Raw genomic sequence first — 24,613 nt, 5'->3', positions numbered from 1 at the left:
CTGTTACCGTAGTCACGTAACGACAAAGAAAATGAGGCTATAGGCTAACTTGCTAAAGGCCACAAAAGTTCTTAAAGGCTAACCAAGGGTTCAAATTCATGGCCAGTATCACACAGCTTTAGTGAGGACAGATATAATAAGCCTCTATTTTATCGTTGATGCCAAGGTCATCTACTACAAATATATAATAAAATGAGATGGACATTTTGAGGAGAACAAAGTCTGAAGTAACCCCATGGAAAATAGAAGTATTAATCAATATTACAGGACTGCCCGGCCAAGTTAGGGGCCTATTAAAACAGGAAGAAATAGGTGTGTTCATAATGCCTGCGACCCAGCTGTGAACTTTCCTCGGAGCAGATGAAAAGGACAAATACGGTACACAGACTAACGGCTCTGAATACAGGACGAGGGAGAGCATTTCGTCCTGTTGTACAATACTGGGCACTACGTAGACAATTTCGGTGTCAAGTGTTCAGGAAAAGGGATGCCTAGAGGGATTGGTAGATAGTGGACAGGATGCTGGTGAACACCACAGTGTCAAGGACGGTCTCCTCCCGAATGCCAGCAGCACTAAACAGAAACCCGGTGTGACTGAAGTGGGATTCCCAAGCAGGTCAAGAGGGAGGTGGATCCAAGGATGCTTATCAGACCACGAAGGCAGAAAACGCAAAAACTTACAACGTGGGGGACCCACGGTATGAGCAAGGACAAAGTGGACCCGTGTTGATGCTGCCAAAGGGCTGACATTTCACCAGTGAGGAGAGGACACTGCTGCTGAGTGCCCGGACTGGAAAATGAAGTAACTGGCTCCCTAGGAGGACAGGGACGGGCCAACCTCCAAAGTCTTCCTAGGCCAGGCTTTCTGTCTTACATGCCAAGGAAACACCACCCTGAAGGTGATCGAGGGAGCAAGCGCTGCTTCAGAGAAGAGGAAACAGATCCAAAAGGACAAGCAGCTGAGCTGAATTGGGGCAGAAGCAGGAGACAGAGACCTTGGCAGCCTCTTATGTTGTTGCCCCGGGGCAGTGCTCTGCCGGCTTCCAACCTTGACCGTGAGAGGAAGGCAGGATCTAGACTATTTCATTTATCGTCTCATTTATTCCACGCTTGACATTTCTAAGGAAGGTTTACTATCCCAGTACATAGAACATGAAGAAACTGAGAGGGAGGTACAACCAAGTGGGGGGGTCACACAATGGCAGCCTGCAGAGCCGGGATTCACTGCAGAAATGATCTCAGTCCAAATCCATGCTTTTATAAACTGACACACCAATGACCACGAGTTTTCTAAAGAAGATGAGCTGGGAATGCAACTGGCTGCATGGTCCCAGCACGCGACAGCCGCCGCCCAGGACGAGATACAGAACATCTGCCTGGACGAAATAGGCCTGCTTCCACACGGCACAGGGGCAGCCTCCAGACCTGAGCTCATCCCCATCAGCCTCCAGGCACACAGCTTCCTTCTCCATCACCATTTTCCCTGTAGCCCCCCTCACACTTATTTAACTATCTCCTCCTTTCCACTGGATCTGACTCTCCGTCTTCAGGGCACAGGATCTGAATATTCTACTTGATACTCTAACGAAGGGTGGAGAGTACTAAGATACTCAACAGAGACCTGCAGCAATGCTTCTAAAAGCAGGAGTCTGCACGGAGTCTTGAACTTCTCCTTGTTCTTGGACAGTCACTTAGGCTATTCACTTGACAGTGAACTGTTTAGAAGAAACAGAAAAGGAAGAAAGGAAAAGCATCCAGGCCTCTCTTTCTTCCTTTCTCTGTCAGCTACAGAAAAGGAGCAGCATAGTGCTCGGCGAGCCTTTAAAGGAAATAAAACAAAAACACTGAGTTATTTTAATGAGTCCAGGCTGGTCTCAATTTCACTATCCTCCTGCCTCAGCCTTCCAAGCACTGGGATTACAGGCATGTGCCACCAGGCCAAGCACTTAGACCTGTCTTCACCAGAAAGAGTCCCGTTACTACAGATAAAGATATGGTGATAGTACAAAGTCAGGAAGTCTATGTAGACACTGCTCTATTTCAGTCACCAGGGAACCTTTCAGATTTGTTCCCAGATCAACTCCAGTTACAACCAGCCTCAGGGGACAAGGAAGTTGGGGCTCCAGACTGCAGACAAATAAGGCGACTCCAAGAAAGTTCAAGGCATGAATCAGTTGCCAGAGCCCTTCTGTAAGAGTCCCAAGAGGAAGTTTCATCGCCAAGTTCAGAAAGAGCTATTTGTCCAAGAGAGAATCCATTCTAAACGGGGGTGAGGGGAACCCAAACTAGCAGAAATTCCTTGTCCTTATACAGATTCTTTTAAGCCACATATAAAATAATTATCACATTTTCTTTGAGAGGCAAGCTGAGTCCAAACAGAGATTTCTTCTGATACAAACCAATTATGATCAACCACAGTCAGAAAAAAAACATTAACCTATAATGAGGATATGAATGTAATGGGATAAATCGGAAATAATGATTTAAAATGTAACAAAAGAAAAATAAAAAATGAAAAATAAATGTAACAAAAGAGAAGCGGAGTGATGGTTCAATGGTTAAGAGCACTGGCTGCTCTTCCAGAGAATCTAGGCTAGATTCCCAGCATCCACATGACAGCTCACCACCATTTTTACCTCCAGCTCCAGAGGACCTGATACCTTCGTCTGGCCTCTGTGGGCACTGTACCACTCTGGTGCACAAGATACACATTTAGGCAAAACATCCATGCACTTACAATAATCGTCTTTTTTTAATGTAAGAGAAAGGAAAAAAACACAAGTTCCAGGTGGTACATTCACTATGTGGAAGAAAGTAGGCACAGCGACTCAGAAAGCCCAGCACAGTTGGCTGGACCACGCAACAGTCACAAGACCCTCACTGTCAGGCTAATGTCACATTTTCAGGTGGGCATAAAAGTGCTAGCTTTCTATTTAGGGAGAAAAAAGGAAGTTGATGTTCTCAATGTCTCTTTTCCAACTTCACTCTTCCTCTGTCATCTTCTCTGTGGGCTGGAGACGTGACATGAAGCAAGACACCCATTTGTTGTTATTATCACAATATAGTGCAGACCGGCACTAAAGTCACGGCAGTTCTCCTGAGAATTATACTCATGAGCCCCAACACCAGCCTTTGAATAATGTATTTACAGCAGAAAAGTTACCTGATACAATTAAAATCTAGGTCAAATTAGAGGCTATTTTTAAGTAGGAAAAAAAAAAAAAGGTGCATACTATCGAAATACTCTACAGCACCTAAAAGAGAGAAAAGTGTTCTACTTCCATATATAAATTAATTTCTGACTCGGCCATTTCTATAGCCCTGGTAAGGGGTCACTATAAATGTTAGTGATAAACTCACACAAAGACAGGAAAAGGGATGGTAAAACTAGAAATGTCCCCCAGATAACTCTAAGGGTAACTTCCGGGACAGTGAGATCATTCAACACAGACAGGAGGCACTTACTTACTGCCTGACAACCTGGATCCCACATGGCAGAGGTAGAGAACAGACTCTGGCAGGTTGTCCTCTGATCTCTACACACACGCTGTGGTGCATGAGCCACGTGTTCCCTTAAAATGTAATTTAGAAATGAAGACAGAGAGTATTTTTCTTTCAAACCAGACTGCGCACACACGCACACACACGTGGGAACACACACACACATGCACACACATACACACACGCATGGACTTCCTGAGGCCATTCATTTAAAAAACTCAAGGATCAAGGAAGGTCTGCTCCTGGTGACCGAAATGTGCTGTATGAATACCACGTCCACTCAAGGGAACAATGACTTTTAAGAAGATGGTTAACTGATTTCAGGTCTGCGTCAAGACATTTACAAGGGTGTTTTCTCAGACCAAACTCAAGCACACTCTCAAACACTAGTGGGTCACAGCAAATAGGAACCATATAAAGAGACTGGACTGGTCAATATGAAAATCAACAAAAATAATGGACTGAAAGTCAGTATTTTAAATGCATCCATTAGCTAAAAATAACACAGAGATCACTTTTTGAAAGGTGCTAAATCCCAGTACTCAGTAAGAAGAGGCAAGCAGATCTCTGAATTGGAGGCCAGCCTGGTCTACAGAGCTAATTCCAGGACAGACATGGCTACACAAAGAAACCCTGTCTCGAAAAACAAACAAGTAAACAAAAACTAAATTTAGAGACACAAAGTAAAAGTAGGTTCATTTTAAAAATAAGTAAATAAGCCAGGCAATGATAGAACATGCCTTTAACCCTAGTACTCGGGAGACAGAAGCAGGTGGATCTCTGAGGCCAGCCTGGTCTACAGAAGAGTTCCAGGACAGCCAAGGCCACAGAGAGAAACCCTGTGGAAAGGCGGGGTCAGAATACCTGTTCTCCCTTCCTATATAAAGTATTTCTTCAGCTGGGCAAGGTGACACACACCTGAAATCTCAGCACTACAGAGATGGAGGCAAGAGGATCAGAAATTCAACACTATCCTCTGCTACAGAGTTTCTAAGACCAACCTGGGCTCCATGAGATTGTCTCAAAAGACAAAGAAAACAGCCTTGTGTTCCTACAGCCATGCTCTTCCTGTCTGCTGCTGCCATGTCTTCCCCATGATGATGGTCAGAACCCCAGCGGGAACTTGGCTCACAGTAAAGAGGAAGTCTTGAGCCTCAGAAGACTTCTCTGCAAGATCACGAGGCCTTCTGAAGTTGGATAAACACATTTCACATCAGGAGAGGGTCACAGGCCTACAGGATCAGGACAGAATGTTGTGGTTTGAACAGAAAATGTCCCCCACCCTACAGCTGGTGGTGATATGTGGGAAGGTGTTGTGGAGCCTTGCTTGAGGAAGTCAGTCACTGGGGGCGGGCCTTCCTGTTAGGACTCTGCATCCGGTTCCGGCCACCATGCCTTCCTTGCCTGTTGCCACACTCTTACAATGGACACCATCCTACTTAAACTAGAAGCCGAAAGAAACCCTTCAGTCCTAAGTGGGGGAGAGGGATCTGCCTCAGGGTAGAAAAAGAGAAAACTTCCCTACCTGAAAAAACTTTATCTGGCAGTGGTGGTGCACGCCTTTAATCCTAGTGCTCAGGAGGCAGAGGCAGGCGGATCTCTGTGAGTTCGAGGCCAGCCTGGTCTACATAGCAAGATCCAGGACAGGCTCCAAAACTACACAGAGAAACCCTGTCTTGGGGGGAAAAAAAAATTATGTGCATTGGTGTTCTGCCTGCATGTCAGTGTTGGGTACCCTGGAATTGGAGTTACATAAGACAGTCAGGAGGTGCCATGTGGGTGCTGGGAATTGAACCCAGCTCCTCTGGAAGAACAGCCAGTGCTCTTAACCACTGAGCCATCTCTCCAGTCCAAAGAAAAATAATTTTAATACAGAAAAAGTCACTGTTTTGGATCTAAGAAACCATCTAACAGGCACTGTGTGCCTCTTAAATAAAGAACAACTTGGTATGGTAGGCGTACACCTTTAATTCCAGGGGGGTGGGATGGGAGGCCGGCAGTGGGCAGGTGGATGGATCTCTTGAGTTCAATCCCTACCACCACATACACTAGTTATGACGGTGCACACCTGTAAGCACGGGATTCAGGGTGGAGACAGGAGGAAGCGTGTGAGGCCAGCCCTGGACACAGGAGACCCGAGACAAGAGAAATCAAAGGGGAGAGAGGAGAAGGGAAGGGAAGGGACTGGACTGAACTAAGAGTGAAAGCGAGCTGCGTGGAGGTACTCTAAAGACACCAATAAAGAGACTCACGCCTGCACAACAGGCTTCCCGTGACAGAAATTCTAATTTCTGCAGAAACAAAAGATACACCAACTGCCAGCTCATGTATCTTCTTCGAGGCCTCAAGCAGTTGAAATAAATGTCTCAATTCAATAAAGATAACTTTGCATGCACAAGAGCCAGGCTAGCAAGAAGGGTAACACATTTACAAAGTCAATGAGGAAACCAGACAATCTAATCTAAAGTCATAACTGAGTTTGGCAATAATAGAAAGCATACACATTTTGTGCCAGGCCCTATCCTAAACACACTAAAACAATAATTCAAGAAGGAGCTAACTAGCCCTTGATTGCAAAGCATGCGTCCATCGTCAGCATCAGAAAGTGGCCCGGCACAACTCACGTCTCACCCCAGAACCCTCATACTCATTAAGCTACACTGCTTTAACCACTTTGCAAAATATACATGTGGTGGCGGTGGTTTTTCAGACAGGGTTTCTCTATGTAGCCCTTGCTGTCTCGGCGCTCACTCTGCAAACTAGGCTGCCCTCGAACTCAGACATCAACCTGCCCCTGCTGGGATGAAAGGCGTGTGCCTGACAGGCCCGGCTCTCAAGTACACCACTGACAGAGGAATTTGAAAGCACACTGTAAGGAGACAGGCATGAAGTCTCCATAACGGAAATGCCACGAGTACACCACACAGTGAAACATTAAGAGCTGTTCCTCAAATCTGTCAATGAAATGATCTGACACACAGGGAGGCTTTAATCAGACAGTAACTCGGAAGGAAGCTACAGGCACTAGGTCTGAGGCAGGGCAAGTGTCAAGGCCTGTGTAAAAGAAAAACCGTGACCATCATCAACCTCCATCTCTCATCCTTGGTCAAGAGCCTCAGACAAGCCTCAGATGCTTGGGGGAATCCCTTGCTTAGTATTAAGCAGGATTTCATATTAGCCACTGGTGAAATACAGGATGTCAACATTTTATCCTTTCTAAAGAATGTAAACTTTATTTCTGTGCATTCTTTAATTCACCAAGCCATCGCCTTAAAGTGCATAGCGACACCTCGGAAAGTTACTGAGGTGGAGCGGGGGTTGTCTGGCCCCACAGATAAACTGATACACCCACTGAGGTACTCTACTTCTAACAACTGCCACACCCTCTTTGTCTACAAAGTCTAAATTAACGCACGCAAGCCTCTGTTCTACATTTAATTAATGAGGCCTTATAACAAAGTGAGCACTTTTCTAAGGCACAAAAAATAACCATGAACCCATGGTTAGATTGAGCCCACCAAACAACACTCCTAATGGGCAATGTGGAAATGGTCATAACACACAATTTATCAGACTGTCATGGACTCCGCCTGTGAACTGTTTAGGTATTCTTTTTTTTTTTTTTTTTTTTTTTTTTTTGTGGAGCTGAGGCTCGAACGCCAGGCCACATCTACCACTAAGCTAAATCCCCATCTACCACTAAGCTAAATCCCCAACCCCGAGAGTTCTATTCTTATTATACGTTAGTACAATATGCTGTGTGTATACAACATGAAGCTTCCTAAAAAGAGTAATAATAATAAAATATCTGCATGCTCACTGTTAGTGCTGCAATAGTCACAACAGCCAAGTTCTATGTGCCCATAAACGGATGAATGAAAAAACATTATAAACCTTTATTCAAGCATTCAGCCGTAAAGGATGGGATCCTCTCATCGACAGCAAAACAGACGGCGCGGACGCGTGTCGATTTAAATGAAATAAGCTAGACACAAATAGAAGGACACAGCACGTTCTCCCATTGAAGGGAGCTTTCAAAAGCAGACTTCACTACAGAATTGTAGTCAGGAGATGCTGGGAAGCATCGGGAAGAGGAAAACGGCTGTGGGGGAGCTGACCTGGTCCACACCCTGTATGCCTGTGTGGAACTACACAAACCCTGCTGGTCTGTAGAGTGTGCTAATAAAAACTTACATTTTTAAAAGAGAGATGTCATTCACATTCCCTCGAACACTTAAGCTACAAATTTATTTTTTCTTCTTTATTGTAATAAGAACCCTGAAAATGAGATCTACTTTCTTTAGGGGAAAAAAAAAAAACTTTAATCAGTTCCTCTACAATTTACTTGCTATTAAAAATTAAAATATCATTTCCTTTCATTTGTAATTTCTGATAGCCAGAAAATTTATTCTATATTCTAACCAATCTACTCAAAATTCTATTTATAGTCTTCCAAGTTACTGTGTTTCATCTCAGACTTGAAACTTCCGAAGCACACAGGAATCCATAAGACTCACTATGTTCCTTTGGCTCAGACCAAAGCATAATGGTAGAATGAAGTCATTCCCATACATTCATACTGCACATTCCTTACAGATCACTGGTGACAAGTTTGGAAGATATCCCCTACAACAAAAAGTTAAGAAAAACTGTATCACAGAAGTCCCACCATACATCAGTTGTTCAGAAGAGCTGCACAGTCTAGTGGACTGCAGGACAGTGTTGACAGAGAACAGGATGGGGTGAAGATCTCAGCCCTAACTGACTCTGTCACTGTCACCCCTATTACTGTAGCGTTCCCAGAAGGATCCCACCTGGGACAGACACAGGAACTGCAAGGCCACTGGCATGGTACACCTCTGGCTTTACTCTGATCTCCCCTCGAGATAGCCACTTCCTCTCAAGCCAGAAATAGCTCCTGTTCACAGAGATCTCAATTTTGCCTGCCATTCTCCACTGATAATAACGGCTGCGTTCTTTCTGCCTGGTTGGAAAGCCACTGTAGTCTCCAGAGACAAACTTTCGCTTTTGCCCAGGGCCCAGGAAGACCTTCTGGTCCAGGGGAAGCAGCTCGCTACTTGGGCTGAGCATCAAGGTGAAGAAGGTCTTTCCATTTCTGGCTCTGAGCCACTGTGAGTGCCAAGCTCCAGCAAGCTTCATGAAATAAGCCAACCTCCTCCTCAACAAATGTTTAAGCATGCAATATCATGCTAGCACTACTGCTAGCACCTGATGTACAAATCGTGGGCATTAATCATCTTGACTGGCTGATACTGAATTTCCTCTGCCCCTGGACCCTGACAATCAGCTCCAGTCCCAGCCTTAAACTTAAGTCAAACGTGTAAGACAGACTTACTAAAGACCAAGACCAAGGTATTTACTGATGAAAATCACAGCCTTCATATGCAATGAAAACACATTTTTAATAGCCTCAACAGCAAAAGTGTAATGGAAAAATAAGTATTAAAAAAAAACATTGAAAGAAACCCTTTAAGCACACAAAAGGCATAATGTGTTGCCAAATACTAGGGGGAAAACTGAAAAGGAGGAAAAAAAATCAAAACCAGAGTAGAATCTCAGTATCCCATGCCTTGTTCACCAGACACTGCTGCATTTGAACTTCTGGGCTACCATTCTGTGAAATATTTTAAAAAGCAATTTTAGAACTATATTTAAAATGGAAGGGGGATGTTAAAAGACTTTCAAAGACAGACTACTGTTGAACTACACCACTTGTTTTAGGGGAAACTATGTATTTGAAAGGGATTCACACACTACCATTCCAGAATACTCAAATATTCCTGTTTTGTAGTCTACGTTGTACCTAGACTTTTTAAACTAATACTACGGTTTTTACTATTCATGATGTACCTATTGCATGAGTGTTTTGCCTGCATATATTCGTGTGCATCACCTGCATGCCTGGTGCTCGTGGAAGTCAGAAGAGGGCACTGGTCCCCTGGAACTGGAGTTAAAGATGGCTGTGGGCCACCAAGTGGGTGCTGGGAATCAAACCTGGGTCCTCTGCGAGGACAGCCAGGGCTCCAGACCACTGAGTCATTTCTCCAACCCTGAACCCTGAACCAAGATATTTTTAAACATTTGTATTCAGTAGATTGGCTTTTACTCCTATTTAAGGTTTCACTAAGAGAAAATGTAAATAATCTACTGAGGCCAAGCATCTAATTTGTACGTTATTGGGAACTGCCACAACAAAGAAAATTGTATTTGTGAGAGGTAATTTAATTTAAAAAACCAGAAGCCTAGCTATGAGAACGCATCTGAAACAACATTCCCTCTGAATAGTATGTTAGAATTAAAACACACCTAGACTATTACATGTATGCAGACTGGATTCTGCAATTCCCACTTAATGGGCACAACTACTCACAACTTTACTAAATGAACTCTACTGCTACATGTGTCTCTTTGGGGATGGATGAGACCAGGTCTCACTCTGTAACAGACCCCAGGCTATCCTCCCAATTCAGTTAATCCTCCAGCCTCAGCTTCTGAGGGCACTACAATTATAGGCAAGTATGGACCATAAGCCCCAAAACCAGGCCACATTTTCCCCAGCCTTTTCTCCCATATTTCCTTCTCTTTTCTTTTCTTTTAAAAGTTGTTTTTTATTGGGAAGGGGGCTACCCACAAGAGCAAGAAGAAAGTGTTGGATCTCCTGAAACTGGAGCTACAGGTGTTGTGGGCTACCATGTAGGTGCTAGGATACGAACCTGTGTCCTCTGTAAAACCAGCAAGTGCTCTTAAGCACTGAGCCAGCTCTCCAGCCCATCTTATTTCCTTCTGAATGGCTCTAAAACGAAGGACTTGTACAAGCAGTACCACATTCATCCAATTTCCACTCGCCAACAGAATCCCCTGCAGCACAGGCGGTCCTACGGTCTTCTTCGGACAAGCACGCTGGTCCTCAACTGTGGTGAAATCCTCCTCGTACTGTTACATGCGAGCATGGCGGCACGCACGTGGAGGACAGGGGACAACACTCAGAAGTCCATTCTCTTTTCACCATGGGTTCCCAGACTCAAACCCAGGTCACCTGCACAGGAGACACTCACCCAGGGAGCCTCCTCACTAGGACAAGTTCCTGTTCTTTCTAAAGTTAAATAGGAAGCCAATGAAGTAGGTGGCTTAGCGGGTGAAGGCATTTTGCACCCAACCCGAAGCCCCCAGTTTGATACTGGGACCCAAATGGTAGAAAGAAGGGTTTCCGAGCTGTCCCCTGACATACCCCCGGGGCACAGCGGTGTGCGCGCGCGCACACAAGGTCAATGAAAAGAAATGAACTCAAGATAGCAAGCGGTGCTGACCGATACCCTCCAAGGGAAGTGTTGTTTTACTCCCTGAGCTACAATAACATGCAAATGGCTACCAAGGAAACATTTTATGCATTTCTGTACACTTTGATGTAGTTATGAATTGTGAAATGTGTTGTAAAAATGGGGACTGCATAAAGACACTTAAGGTCAGAACCACTACTACAAATTTACCATGGTGTGAAGTTCATCCCTTCCACCTCTGGACACCCCTGTAAGTGCCCCCAAAACAGCAGCAGCTCACGACTGCACACCAGTTTCCAACTGACTACTGAAGGTGAAGTCTGTCCCCACCACCCTGTGCACACTCAAGTGGAGCAGCGGCTTTTGACAGAGGATGTAAGCATTCACAACCTGCCAGCCCTTCAGTGATCCCTCCACCCACAACTGCCCAATTTAAAACACTCTTTGCTATTGTGTTCTGGAGTTCTGGGAAAGGGAATCAAGTTTTGGAAATGAACACATCAAAGTGTGGGCTGGGGAGGTACAGCTCAGTGGCTGGTGAAGAAACTCCATGATACCACAGGCTACCACTGGCTACCGCAGGCTTCGACCTACTCATGGACAATGGCCTGAGGAGCTCTTTCCAGAAACTTCTCCTCGGGTGAAGATGGGATTTTTTTTTTTACGTCACCACAGAAAAGAATTCCAGGATAAGACTGAGAGGAGATGTTGTCTGGGGAGAGCGTTTCACACTGATGTGAGTGTAATGGAAGGGAGATGAGTCACAACCCAGGGTGGCTATGAGCTTCTCAAAGGGTCGAGGAAGAGTCCCATTTGAGCATCTTAACAGTAGCCATCCCCAGGATCTGGTGGCTCTCAAGTTACATCTCCAAGGTGTTGGTAAGAAATGGTTCACTCTTTTTGGTCAGTAAGATCACTGGGTGGTGCCAGAGGTGCTGTGCCTGGGAATATAGCCTGCTAAGGCAAAGTCAGGGTCACAAGTGCTGCACAAGATGCCTCTACTGTAGATGGAGTTTTTCATTCCTAGAAGACTGTAGGTTTACAGCCAGGAAAGGCGAAAAGGTCATAAAGGCTTGGGCCTTAAGCACAGCTCCTGGCTACGTTCACACTCTTATTTGAAGTGCCTCTATGCAGACAACCTCCACAGCACATGCTGGTCACTGCCCTGGAATTCTCAGGCGGGGAGAGCAATTAAAGTCCTGAGGAAGGGGCTCCTGCTCCCCTTCCCATCTCTTAATTTCCCGTCTTCCATCTTACCTCAGCTGAGCTCTTGTCTAGCAAATGCAAGGCCCTGAGTTGGATCCTATGCACTACAATAAATACAATACAACTTTAAATCAAGGTTCAAGTCCAAATTCTGCGAGATAATTCAGAGAACAAGACAATAATTACTACACACAGATTATGTGTCAGGCAATGCGCCAAGAGCTAAAAGTCATTATCATCTAAAGAGAACTCCAAGTCACTCAGTGAAGTAGTACCATTACATGGATTTTGGGAATGGGACTGAGTCTGAAAAGCTAAGTGAACAAACCCAGCTCCTACATGACAGCCATCTGAAGACAGAGGCCCAGAAATGAATGTGGGCCTTCACCAGCTCTGAAAGCCCACACCCACCTCTAGTCCTTCAGAAATCTACATGCGCTAACCATTTAGCTGTCTGACAGCCATGACTAGAACGGGGTTCTGCTCAGGCTTGGGGCTTTTAGTTCAACTTGTGTCAATTCAGTATAGACAGCAAACTGTACTCTAATTGCAATCTTTGGTTTGAAAACGGGAAAGCATTAATAATTAAAGGTCTCTGACAAAAAGGCATGTTTGTAATGCAGAGCCGAGAGTGGGGAAACAATTAGACCTTTTCTGTGAACAGTCTGGAAGACAATGGAGCAAATGACCTCAGGGATGCGCAATGGATGCGCAGCACAGTACTGCCAAACACTGCTCCAAGAGGAAGGTCTTCACCCGCCTTCAATCCCGTTCAGCCCCTCTGCTGCCCTCCACGTCCCACGCACCAACGGCACAGCTGCTCTCCATTGTCACAGAGGGCCTAAGCAACTTAACTCTCGGCAGCTGAACCCATCAAATGAGCTGAACAGAGGCAGAGCAAGGTGACCGTGGTTATAGGTGGGAACCCTGAAAGGTTCTTTCTCCCACTGTTCTGGCTCCTCCCGCCTTTAGGCTAATTCTCTAGCTCTCTGGTGACTAACTTGCCCTCTGTCAAGCAGGCCGCTGAACTTCTTCCTCCTTCAGCCTTCTCAACATCTCCCTCAAGTACTTACTCTCCAGCAGAGCCTTCTCTGAAATTGATTAAGAGGGTGTCCGCGGGCTAAGCCTGGCTTCCCTAGCCTGCCTCCTTGGTAAGTTCAGTTTGAACTGCTACAAGCCACACTCTGCCAAGACAACATTAGACTGGTCATTCTGAGGTGGCTGATTACAGGTCTCTTCGGCACTTTTTGGTTGATTCAATAAATTGTAGCCTTAGAGCAAAAGCTGTGGAATCACACAACCTGCTTCTGTGCCTTCTCAGGTAGATATAAACAGCCATTCAAAATCCGAAGGCTGGGTGTGTACAGGTACTGAGACTAAGACAGTCAAACAGGCCAGACAGCATTCCTGCACTAACAAGTGGAGGAGAGGAAGGACAGAAGCCAATGGTACGTACTAAGAGTAAGATAAGCCACGTGAGGCTAGGTGAGACCAGGTAAGGCATGACGGACGTGCCTTGGAATCCGGACCACACTAAGAAGGCCGTCTGGGGAGCGGCGTTGAGTCACTGAGGTTCCAGCTGAAGCTGCCAGGTGCTCACTCTGAAACAGGGCACCACGGCAAAGGCCCCAGGGAAGGAAATAATAGGATGCCATGTTTACAGCCACAGGAAGAGGACAGAGAGATAGTACCACCACAATTTTGGAAACAGAAAAAGACCAATGCACACAGGGCTCTGTGGGCCAGGATGGAATCAGCACAAAGCACAGGGAAGCCACTCACTGGAGGGGTGAGGGGGAGACAGACAGCAATGTCTCCTCGCTTACGTACCAGGAATCCCACGCTGTTCGCTGTGCCAGGCAGCATGGAGGTGGTGGCTGAGAAACTGCGCTGATTCAGAAAGGTAAAACGTAATGACAGAGAACGAGCGCAATGTCGACACATCATGATACATAATTTCGTTTTTTTCCATCCATGGTTTCTGGCCCCAGGCAGACCACAGAAACTCCAATCTTTCCCTCTCCTTTCTGCCTTTCACAGCTCATAAGATGCTCTCACCTCCCCCTGGCCACTGTGGGCTGTGATAGCTTCCTCTCGGCAGAGGCCTCACCCATCCCCTCCGAGAAGATAAGACTGACTGCACAGGCAGCCAAGAAGGGTAAGGCAGACAGTCTCTGGAGCGGGCAAGCCCGCAGGCTCCTCATGCGTGTTCCCTACCGCCAGGGAACCGGCTCTGTGTGAGCCTACCTCTCATGACTGTCCACACTTCTACCAGGACCACACAAAGAAGTCTCCAAGAGGGACAGCACTGGAGAGTCTTCAGGTATGAGACACAGTAAGGATCCTCAGCTGGCAATACCCTGAGAAGGGCCTAGAAGCTGGTGCCCTTTCCCAAACCTTACCCTATGCATCTCTTCTTCTTCTTTGTAACATCCTTACAGTCAACTGATAAAGAGAAGAATGGCAAATTAATAAGCAGTGGAAAAACCTGATAGAACCTGGGGCACAGCTCTGTGGTGTACAAGCCATAATGGCAGGCACAAGGCCCTGGGCTCAGTCCCCAACACAACACGGGCGGAGGCGAGGAAGGTATGAGGGGGCGGAAGAGAGAGAGGACTAAAATAAAGGAGGGAGGGGGCCATGATGAGCTGAATCTGGGGCCTGCAACTGGCACCTGAAAGGGTGGAGAGAGAGATCTTAACACTGGGCCTGGGACCCGTGCAATCTGATGGTGTGGACCGAACCAGCAGACCCCTGGTGTGTGTTTGCTGCAGAGCTGACTGAGCCTTTGTGTGGTCCCCTCCTGGCTACTCATTTTAGTACTCTTTATCTCCTAGGAGAGACGCTGAGGAACCATCACCTTCTCGAAGCAGCTGAGGGTTTGTTCCTTCAAAAAGAGCAATTTCTCCCTTCGGTTTGAAGTTCTTCTAATCAGTGCACGTGGCACATTATCCTGGCAGTAGTCACTGGCTGCACATACGTTCTTTCCTCTATGGAGGAAGCATGCGTCTCCCAAATCCCATAGTCTCTCCTTCGCAAAAGCTGTCTGGAATATGTGTGCTGGATCGTTACTAATCTAAAAACATCTCACGTCTCCATGACAGTATACAAAGAGACTTCATACGTTTTCGTGTTAAATTCTCTTATTTACAAATAATCCCCTACGCTGAGGATACATCAGACCTATGCTGGACCTGGAATCATAAACCCAGCTTTCCAGGCTAACCCAGGAAGCGGGTGACGCCAACCCAGAGCCCTCCTTACTCAGGAAGCCTTTCTGGACACCCTTCACCTAGCTGGGCATCAGCCTAAAACTCATCACAGCAGCGCGAATCTGTAACAGAATACATCTCTCCTTAATCTTTCCGAGAGTAACCGACTTCCTCCATTTCTCCTGGACTTCCCTGGTTTTAGTATTCCTTTTCTCTAGACCTCTGGGATGAGCTTCTGGTAAACACCAGTATCACACAAGTGACAGTGGTCTGTACTTTCATCTACAGAACGAGGAAGTGAAGTGATACCGAGATCTATGGTGAGCACAGTGCAGCTAAACAAGCAAGCTGGGGTGTGTACAGCACATCCTGCTGTCAGGAAGGCTAACATCTGCTAGAATGCACCGTGTTATGTTTGGATCTGGAATGTTCTTGCAAGGCTCATGTGTCGGAGCTTGGTCTTCCAGCTGTTGGTACTAGAGGGAGGAGGTAAAAACTTGGCGAGCAGGGGGGGGGGGTGGGGGGGCATGGCTTTGAAGAATACTGTGACCCTGGCTTACCTCTTCCCCTCCTCCCAAGAAGTGGAGAAGTGAACAGCTCTAGGGAGCACGTGCTCCGCCATGAAGCTCTGCCTCAGGCAAGCAGAGAAAAACACCTAGCCAAGTGACCCCGGATGAGACCTCTGAACCTCCCTTCGAGGTGACTTTTCATGTACTTTGTCACAGTGACAGCTGGCGGATCCCAGATGGCAACCATTCAAGGTGTCTATTGACAGTCTATTTTTATTCTTTTTATGTTGTGGGTTCTGGGAGTTAGGATGGGGTCTTAGACATGCTCAGTGTGGAGTCTACTACCACTAGACTATTCCCTAGAGTTTTTTAAACATGTCCTACATGTCACATACCATAAACACTCACAGATGCAGCTGAGGCAAAGCAAAACAAAAAAGCAAACAAATGCTCCAAACATCCAAAACATTAATGAGTGGCAACAAAAATATACTGACAGACACTCAAACACTGGCAATACTGCACAGCAGAGGAAATCAAGGAACCAGGCTTACAAGTCAAAACAAGTAAGCCTCAAAAACCTAGTATTAAGTAAAGAAAACAAGTGTCTAGAAAGGTGGGAGAGAGATCAAGGGCCTCCCCAGTGAGTCTCAGAATGGGAAAGTGGGACAGAGACTACAAATCTCAGGGTAGGCAGACCGGAGTCAAGGAACAAGGGGACTCGTATCCTAACCTTTTCAAGGTCTCGGCTATGTGAGACAGAGCTTCTTAAAGAAGAAGTTCACAAACTTAAAAGTCTATAGTAACTGCGATGGTCCTTCGATAGAACTAATTACACTCTAATTATCATGAGCTGGCTTTAAAAGTTTCCTAACCCCAACGCGAGACTGAGACGGTTGACCCGGAGCAAGAACAGAATGGATTTGGGCAGCATCCCAGGTGATTTAAACAGAAGCCTTTCACAGGCCAGTTTGAAATACAACAAGGACAGTCAGCTTTTAAAACGTAAAGGAAGGGGCAAGAGCAACAAGATACACAGTCTGAAACAACAGGCCTGGATCACCTCTCAAGAGGAGGCACACAATTAAAGGCCTGGTGTCCAGGGAAATGTAAAAACGTGGGCAAGCTGTCCTCTGAGATATTTAAATTCATCTTCTACAGACAACTTGTGAGCAACAGTGCGTTCATAAAGTCATTTGGTGGGTAAAGTGGCAGCTGAGAAACTTTTTTTTTTTTCCTTTTTTTGGTTTTTCGAGACAGGGTTTCTCTGTGTAGCTTTGTGCTTTTCCTGGAACTCACTCTGTAGTCCAGGCTGGCTTTGAACTCAGAGATCCACCTGCCTCTGCCTCCCAAGTGCTGGGATTAAAGGCGTGTGTCACCACCGCCCAGCTGAGAAACTTTTTATCTGGTTTCCTTAAAAAATCAAGACACTGGGCTAGAGAGGTGGCTCAGAGGTTAAGAGCACCAACTGCTCTTCCAGAGGTCCTGAGTTCAATTCCCAGCACCCACATGGTGGCTCACAACCATCTGTAATGAGATCTGGCACCCGCTTCTGTATACATAATAAATAAATAAATCTTTAAAAAAAAAATCAAGACATTGGAGCAGGGCACAATGGTCTAGTCTTTAATCCCAGCACTCAGGAGACAGAGGCAGGCAGAGCTCTCTGGGTTAAAGGCCAATGTGGTCTACATAGTGAGCTCTAGGCCAGCCAGAGACCCTGTCCTTTAAAAAAGATAGAGTAGAAATACTGTTGTCTGAGCTGACGATTATTAAAATGTGAGGACATGCAGTCAGTGTTCCAGCCTTCACTCAGCTTCTCGCCTTTTACCACTATTATCTGCTTGGGCATCCACACTGTGTAGAGAGGTTCATGCCGCAGCATGCTTCTGAGGATCAGAGAACCACTTGCAGGAGTCAGTTCTCTCTTCCCATGTGTGCCCTGGAGATCAACTCAGGTTGCCAGTCCTGGGGGCAAGCATCTCTACCTGCTGAGTCATCTCACCAGCCCAATCAACTTGCCTTCTCAGCAAGGATTTGCTAATTTGGTCAACACCATAAAGGGGGAAAGTGAGAAGCATGAATGAGAAGCAACTTTTTTGTTTTGTTTTTTGAAAGAAGGCGGGGATTTCGGAAGAAGGCTTGAAATCTGACCTGTGAAACTCCTGGGCAGCAGGAAAAAATGAGGCGGAATAAAAAGAAATATGAATATGGCTAACAGTGGCACATCAATGCTATCAACGGACCCACTCAGACACTGGCTTTCCTGACACTCCGCAGCTTACAAATAATCTTGCACATGCTACAGATTTTAACACCTGTATTGTAACTCCTCTGAATCACTGCAGGACAAGAACAGGAAAGCTTTATCGTGCTACAGATCTCTGCCTGTCCAGCCCTCCGCCACCCCACATCTCTGAGAACCACACTCATCTTTGTGCTCTGTGCATGGCTCTGCCTTCTCGGGTCATGTGCTTGAAGTCACAGTACACAGGCTCTTCAGGAAGCGTTTCTTCCATAAGAATATGGGGTGAGGTTTCCTGGACTTGACTACTTCCTTTCTTTCAGCACGGTCTAAATTTATTAGAGTCTATCTACCCCCCTGCTAAAGGACATCTTGGTCACATGTGAACGGTGACAAACGTCACTAAAGCTGCTTCAGACACACGCAGGTCTCCCTGTGACCTAAGTCAGCACGGGAGGGTATGAGATCGCCGGGCTGAACAGGTTTGATTTGGGAGAAACTGTCTTTCGATCCGGCCATTTGTGCACATCACTGCATTGCCTCCCTAGGGCACCATATCTCAGCCAGCACTGCTACCCCAGTGCTCTGGACTGAGTCACCCTCCCAGGTGCGGAATGAATGCATCCCGGTCAACCTGTGACAGACAGCGGCGGGTTGGGCCCTTGTACATGCTTATTGGTCATAGGTATTTCCTTCTAGGCAAGATGTCTCTTAAGATCTTTGGCCTATTTTGTAATCATTGCTGAAAAGCAGTGTTGATGGGGGCATCTCTATCTTGCTCCTGCCCCTAGCAAGAAAGCATTCAGGCCTTCACCAGCAGCTGTGATCATCTATAGTTTTGTTGACGTCCTTCCCCAACCAACCTCTTCATCCCTGTTTTTCACAATGAATTGGTCTTGGACTTGTCAAAGTGCTTTTCTTGTGTGTATTGATATGACCATACGGCTTTTCCTTCTTAGCCTGCTGGTGTGAAAATTATTTTAAGTGATTTTCTATTGACAACTCGGCCTTTCACACCTGGGATGGCCCACTTCCTTACGTCGTATAATTTTTCATACATGACTGAGCTCTATTTGCTAGTATCTCGTTAAAGATTTTCGCATCTCAGTTCATGACATGGTGGTCTCTCGTTTTCCTTACGTTTATCTGGCAGGTAGCTGTCCATTAAATCACTTTATACATAAGAATGGTCCTCCAGGAGGGAGGAGGTGGGGGATTTCGGAGCCTAAGACAACAGTGATATTTTGCTGGCTTTCTTAATGACAGACATAACAAAAGCCTCTCTGTGTCTTCTGAATTAAGAGATGGCACTTAATTTGTTCCTTGAGTATTTGGTAGAACTTACATAAAAATTAGCGTTTCTGAAGGGAACTGGAAGATGACTGAGACAGTGGAACAAAGGGACTAGATTTTCCACGTTTCACTTTTCAGTATCACTCAGTATGTTTCAAATTACAACATGAGAATATAAATAAATACTTTTGAATTTTCTGTTAGAGCGCTAAACAGTCCTAGAATGGAATGACCAAGTATTTTAGCTTTCTGAAAAATTGCAAACCCCATGGTTATCTCAAATCACAAAGCTCTATTTTAAGGAACTAGGATTCAATCAATCTACTGTGTTTTAAATGAATGCTGAAAGTGCCCCAAATATGTGTCTCTGCCACTTAACATAGTGTGTGTGTGAGTGTGTGAGTGAGTGAGTGAGAGAGAGAGAGAGAGAGAGAGAGAGAGAGTGTGTGTGTGTGTGTGTGTGTGTGTGTGTGTGGTTTAACCAGGAAGAGGGAGAGAGCTCTTTGGTCTTAATCCAGGTTTCAGGCTATATGTAAAGACCTGAAACAAGGCCAACTCTTGGCAATGCTTCCGAGAGCTAGCCATCCAAGACATTTTATTTTGCTTTCGCCATGTGAGCTGGTGAGCACCTCTTGATCGATACCTGTACTGACGACTTAACTCCAAATCTAATGTGTCTATTCTAACGAGATCCTACCCACTCTCAGCACCTTTATGACTCAATTTCCATGCAGGATGCCAGACTCGACAGACTCTGCTGCAACCAGAACACCCAAAGGAAACTGGCTAAGAAAGTGGCAGGCAGGTGTTCATCCGCAGCACACAGAACAAGACGAAGTTTCTTTCTCCAAGTCCGTCTCTACCTACTACTGTTCCCTCAGTTAGTATTAAGGTAATTTGGTAATTTGAGACTCTACAAATGAAAGCATTTTCAATTATTTAAAAACACTCTATTAGAAATGGGAAGGTGACCTAGTATTCAGCCTCATTAGCATACTCATTAATAATTACATGAGTAGATACTATCTCTGTACCTTGTAATTCTGCTCTATACACTGGGATCTCTCTGCCTGAGGTACTTCCCTACTCTGCTGATTTGCTAATAAATGATCCCCTTTAACATGCAAAAGTGTACATTCACATTCAACTCTCTCCCAGGACCACTAAGTAAAGAGGTTGGTAGGGAAAGCAAGTCTTTTAAAGGAATCTTTACGTTTGATTGCCATCGTTAACATATTCATTCAAAATAAAGCGCTCTGTGACTCACAGTGCACCTCATTACTAGTAAAAAGAAACAGGTCTCTTGAGAAAATGTCCTCTGTCCTATATACACGGCCTCCCATCAAAACTGAACTCAATATCCATGGAAGAAAAGTGTCCTTGCAGAACACAAGGAAAGAAACACTTCACACACAACACACAAACAGTGATGAAATGTACAAAAACAGAAGAATGGTTTTAAATTTTCTTCCTACCTTTTCTATGGAATGATGGCAAGCATGCCAAGTAAGACCACATTATAAAGGCTACTCCTCAGAGCTAGAGATGGCTACGTGGTTAAAAGTGCTTGATCCTCAGTCATGAAGACCATACTTCCAATCTCAGCACCCCACCCTACCCCCATGGCTGCCCTCCAGCCCATAAGCCAGGTTTGGTTACCCACATTCTTATAACCCCAGTGTGGTCAGGGGCAAAGACAGGAGGATCAGTGGAGTTTGTTGACTGAAAACATAAAACTCTCCAAGTTCAGAATGACCCTGCCTCAAAGGATTAGACAAAGAACAGAAGATGCCTGACAGGGGCGCATGCACACCACACACACACACACACACACACACACACACACACACACACACACACAGAGCAAGGCAGAAGATACCATATTTGCTTTTCTCACATAGTACCAAAGCCTCATCTTACACAGTGAGGCATGTATCTAACCGCCATCTATTAGCAGATCTTAAGCATCTGAGGTTCAATAAAAGAACAGCCACCTCTAAAAGCTGAGCACGTTCCACAAGAGGCTCCTCCTTAGACAGACTGACTCTTATTTAGGTCAATAGCTCTCAAACAATCAGCTTCTCTGTGGCCCTTCTGTAAAACACTTCCCAATTTCTTCTCTACCACTGTGAAATGCAATGAATAATCTTCCTACAGACAATTTCAAACAAATCCATCTATCCTAAATAAAAGAATAAATGTAAAGGAGAAAAGAAAGCAAGTTACAAAAAAAAAAAAAGCATGTCAACCAACATATGAAGGCTGGGGCAAAATAATTAGCAACTGGACATGACCGCATTGCACACCTGCTTATGATGCAACGTTCCAAAACCACAAACAATTTCTAATCAAGTTGTGAAGAGAACAAACCTTCCTTTAATTTATACAACAGGAATGTAGAGAAACAGATACAAGAAATTCAGTCTTGGTTAAAACTATGACTATAAAGTGAAAACTTCAGGCTCGGATAATTACAAATGTTACAAGAATGTCAAGCATGATATTCCTAAGCCATGAAGGACATAGGAACATTCTTTGTTCATCGAGTCCCGCACATAGCAAAAAGTATAGCATCCCAGCCCCCATCCACCACATGTTAGTGGTTAATCCCAATTACAAACCACTGAGAGAAAAAAAAAAGAAAAAAAAAAAAAAAAAGCTTGCTAATTTCCCCCTGGAGAGCAAACTCCCTGGACCAACCAGCTTCCACCCCATTTAGGTATGAATCACAGTATTGGAGTTCAGCTCTATTACCTATGAACTATGTGATCACTGGCTAATGAGTTAAGTTCTCTAAACCTCCGTTTCCATGGCATCAAAGAGAATCAACACTCCAGGGCTGTCTGGAGTGTCAGGATGACTCAACAACACTGCAGCAGCACAGGGTGGGTGGTTTACAACCCGTGGCTTTTTGAAATAGGAACAAGGGGGCTATGGCACACAATAACAAAAAAGCATCAGTGCAGAAAAGGCAGAAAAAAAAACGAATCAAGAGTCAAATAAGTCCAAAATGTAAGGGATAAGTTACAAGGGCCGAGGGGGTTGGGGGGGGGGGATGCAGATAATTGTCAGGAAAAATCAAGGTCAGAAAGGTAGAGAATGGGGAATAAAGGGGAAAAAAAATCAGTCAATGGCACGAAAACACAGCTTGGTTCGGAGAAGAGAGAGGCAGGAAAAGGCATAGTAAGGGTCAGGGAGGAAGGCTGTAAAGACATTACAAGGACCTTGCCCATGGAATGGTACAGAGGACGGGTACGGAGGACACCGAGTGTGCCAGAAAACCTGGGCTTAGATGGCAAACACGACTCCCCGGTAACGCTGAATAACGGCCAAACTAAACAATTCAGAACCAACACAAATTACCATTGCAGCCCCTGAAATAAAACCACAAATAAAGTCTTAATGTCAACAAGCAAAAAGAGCCCAAGAGCAGAGAGCAGCCTGAGTTCTTTTCTTCCTGGTTCTGGGGATGGAATCCGGCAGGCCTCAGGCTCCAGGGTGCTGGGAGCACAACAGGCCTTCACCACCATGCCTCGCCTGCTCCTTTCTTTAACAACCAAAATTCTTCTTAATTTATAGGCCTCATGAACTAAAAGGAACTCAGGATAACCTATCCCTGTCCCCTGATACCATTCCAGGCAAATCCGAGCCCTTCCAAAACACATTAATTAGCAATACCTTACATCACCCTTGAAAAGCAGGAGGTAAGCTAGAGTATTATTAGCCTCTTTTTATTATGGAGAAACTGGGGAACAAAAAGATTAAATTACAGTATGTCACAAAATGAGCCATCATATTTTCTAGTGCTTTAATTAAAGGCACCAAGCCCACATTACAGACTTCCCAGCTTAGTAGAACTTTTACTATACCTTCAACCGGGGGGGACCAAGAGAAAAACACCTACGGTAACTTAAAGGTTATTTTCTCAGTCTGGTACTCGTCACCCAAAACTCAGGAGTTTAAAATTTCAGACCGTGTAAACAGTAACCTACCCCTCCCCCCCAAAACACACACCGGAAAGAAAAAAAAAAAAATGAGGACACTTGTAAACAGCACCACGGGTCGGAAATCCTGGGGCCACGTTTTACTCGGGCTATGTGGCAGGCAGTACAGGAGCCGGCTGGTGCCGACGGAAAAGGTGCCCCAGGGCCCCCAGCGCGGCCTGGCCACCACCGCATGCCCATCACTCCAAACATGACCCCAAAGCGCTCTCCCTTGGCCCCCGCATTGCACCACGAGCCTCGCGGTACCAACCCCGGCCTGGGCTAGGCTAGGCCCTGGCTGCCGGGCTTCCGTGAGTCCCGGAGCCGCACCTAGCCAAGCACTTCCCCATCCCGGTTCCCCCGCGCCCGGCCTCCGCTCCCACGCGTTCTCACCGCCCGACCGGCGTCCCCCGACGCAGGGAAACGAGCTAGCCGCGCAGGTCGGTGGAGCGCAGCGCCCGTCGGGGTCCCGGAGCCGCCGCCTATCAGCGGAGCGCAGGGGCGGGGCCGGCGGGGCCGCGGGGCCGCGGACGGGGGCGGGCGGGGGAACCGGGCGCCGGGCGGCTCCGGGCGCCGCGCGCACACAAACACACACACCGGGCCGGCTCCCGAGGGCGCCAGCGCGGCCCCGGGGAGCGCGAGCTGGGGGAGCGCGCGGCCTGCGGTCAGCGGCCCAGCGGCCGGAAAGATGGTGTCCTGGATGATCTCCCGAGCCGTGGTGTAAGTGGCGGGGAGGGGGGAAGGCGCTCGGGGGCCCGGTGGCGGGGCCGAGCACGAAGGGGCCGCGCGGCCTGCTCACCCGTGTCCGAGTCGCTGCGGGGCTCCGGGGCGGCGGCGCTGGGTTGGGAGCAGGGCGCGGGCGGGCGACGGGCTCTGCTCCGCGGAGCGCCTCCCCGGCGCGCGGCGGGCTCTGCTCGGGCTTCTCCGCTCCTCGGCTCCTCGGCTGCGCGGCGGGCGCCGCTCGGCTCCTCCTCGGCTGCTTCTCGGCTCCTCTGCTGCCCGGCGGTGCGCGCGGCGGGCTCTGCTCGGCTCCGCGGCGCGCTCCCGGCTGCGGCTCCCGCTCCCGTGGTCCGCGCTGCGCGGCACCGCCCTGCGCAGGCTCCGCCGACGCTGAGCGCGGGAGGCCGGCGGGGCTCCGGATGCGCCCGAGCCTTTGTCACCAGGTCTACCGCGTTGCGGTGCCTGTCCTCCCGGCGGCCGTGCGCCCCGCGGTCACGTGTAGTAGGTGGAGAGATCGGTGGTAGAGTCCTGACTGCGGAGCCCTGCTCAGGGGTCCCCACCCCCCACCCCGCCCCGAGGTAGACAGCTAACCCAGGAAGGAGCCTGGCCTTGAAAGGTCGGCCATACCCTAACTCCGGCCCTGTTT

The 24,613-nt window shown here is 46.9% G+C and overlaps 2 protein-coding genes across 4 annotated transcripts in view; one reads left to right on the top strand and one right to left on the bottom strand.

Annotated features, from left to right (window-relative positions):
- Window positions 1-24,259, bottom strand: part of Jmjd1c (jumonji domain containing 1C) — a 168,977-nt gene extending 144,718 nt beyond the window's left edge. Inside the window, exon 1 of the mRNA XM_036167652.1 lies at window positions 24,047-24,259. The gene's annotated coding sequence lies outside the window, so the exon portion shown is untranslated. The remainder of the gene's footprint in view (window positions 1-24,046) is intronic.
- The window catches only part of Reep3 (receptor accessory protein 3), an 83,237-nt gene continuing 82,489 nt past the window's right edge, over window positions 23,866-24,613 (top strand). For all 3 annotated transcript variants that reach the window (XM_036167647.1, XM_036167648.1, XM_036167650.1), the window contains exon 1: window positions 23,866-23,967. In XM_036167647.1, the coding sequence (XP_036023540.1) occupies window positions 23,936-23,967 (32 nt within the window). In that variant the 5' untranslated portion in view covers window positions 23,866-23,935. The remainder of the gene's footprint in view (window positions 23,968-24,613) is intronic.

The sequence above is a fragment of the Onychomys torridus genome, chromosome 18, assembly GCF_903995425.1.
Source record: "Onychomys torridus chromosome 18, mOncTor1.1, whole genome shotgun sequence".
Taxonomy (NCBI): domain Eukaryota; kingdom Metazoa; phylum Chordata; class Mammalia; order Rodentia; family Cricetidae; genus Onychomys; species Onychomys torridus.
Note: the sequence above shows the minus strand (reverse complement) of the source record. Positions and strands in the feature narration are given on the sequence as shown.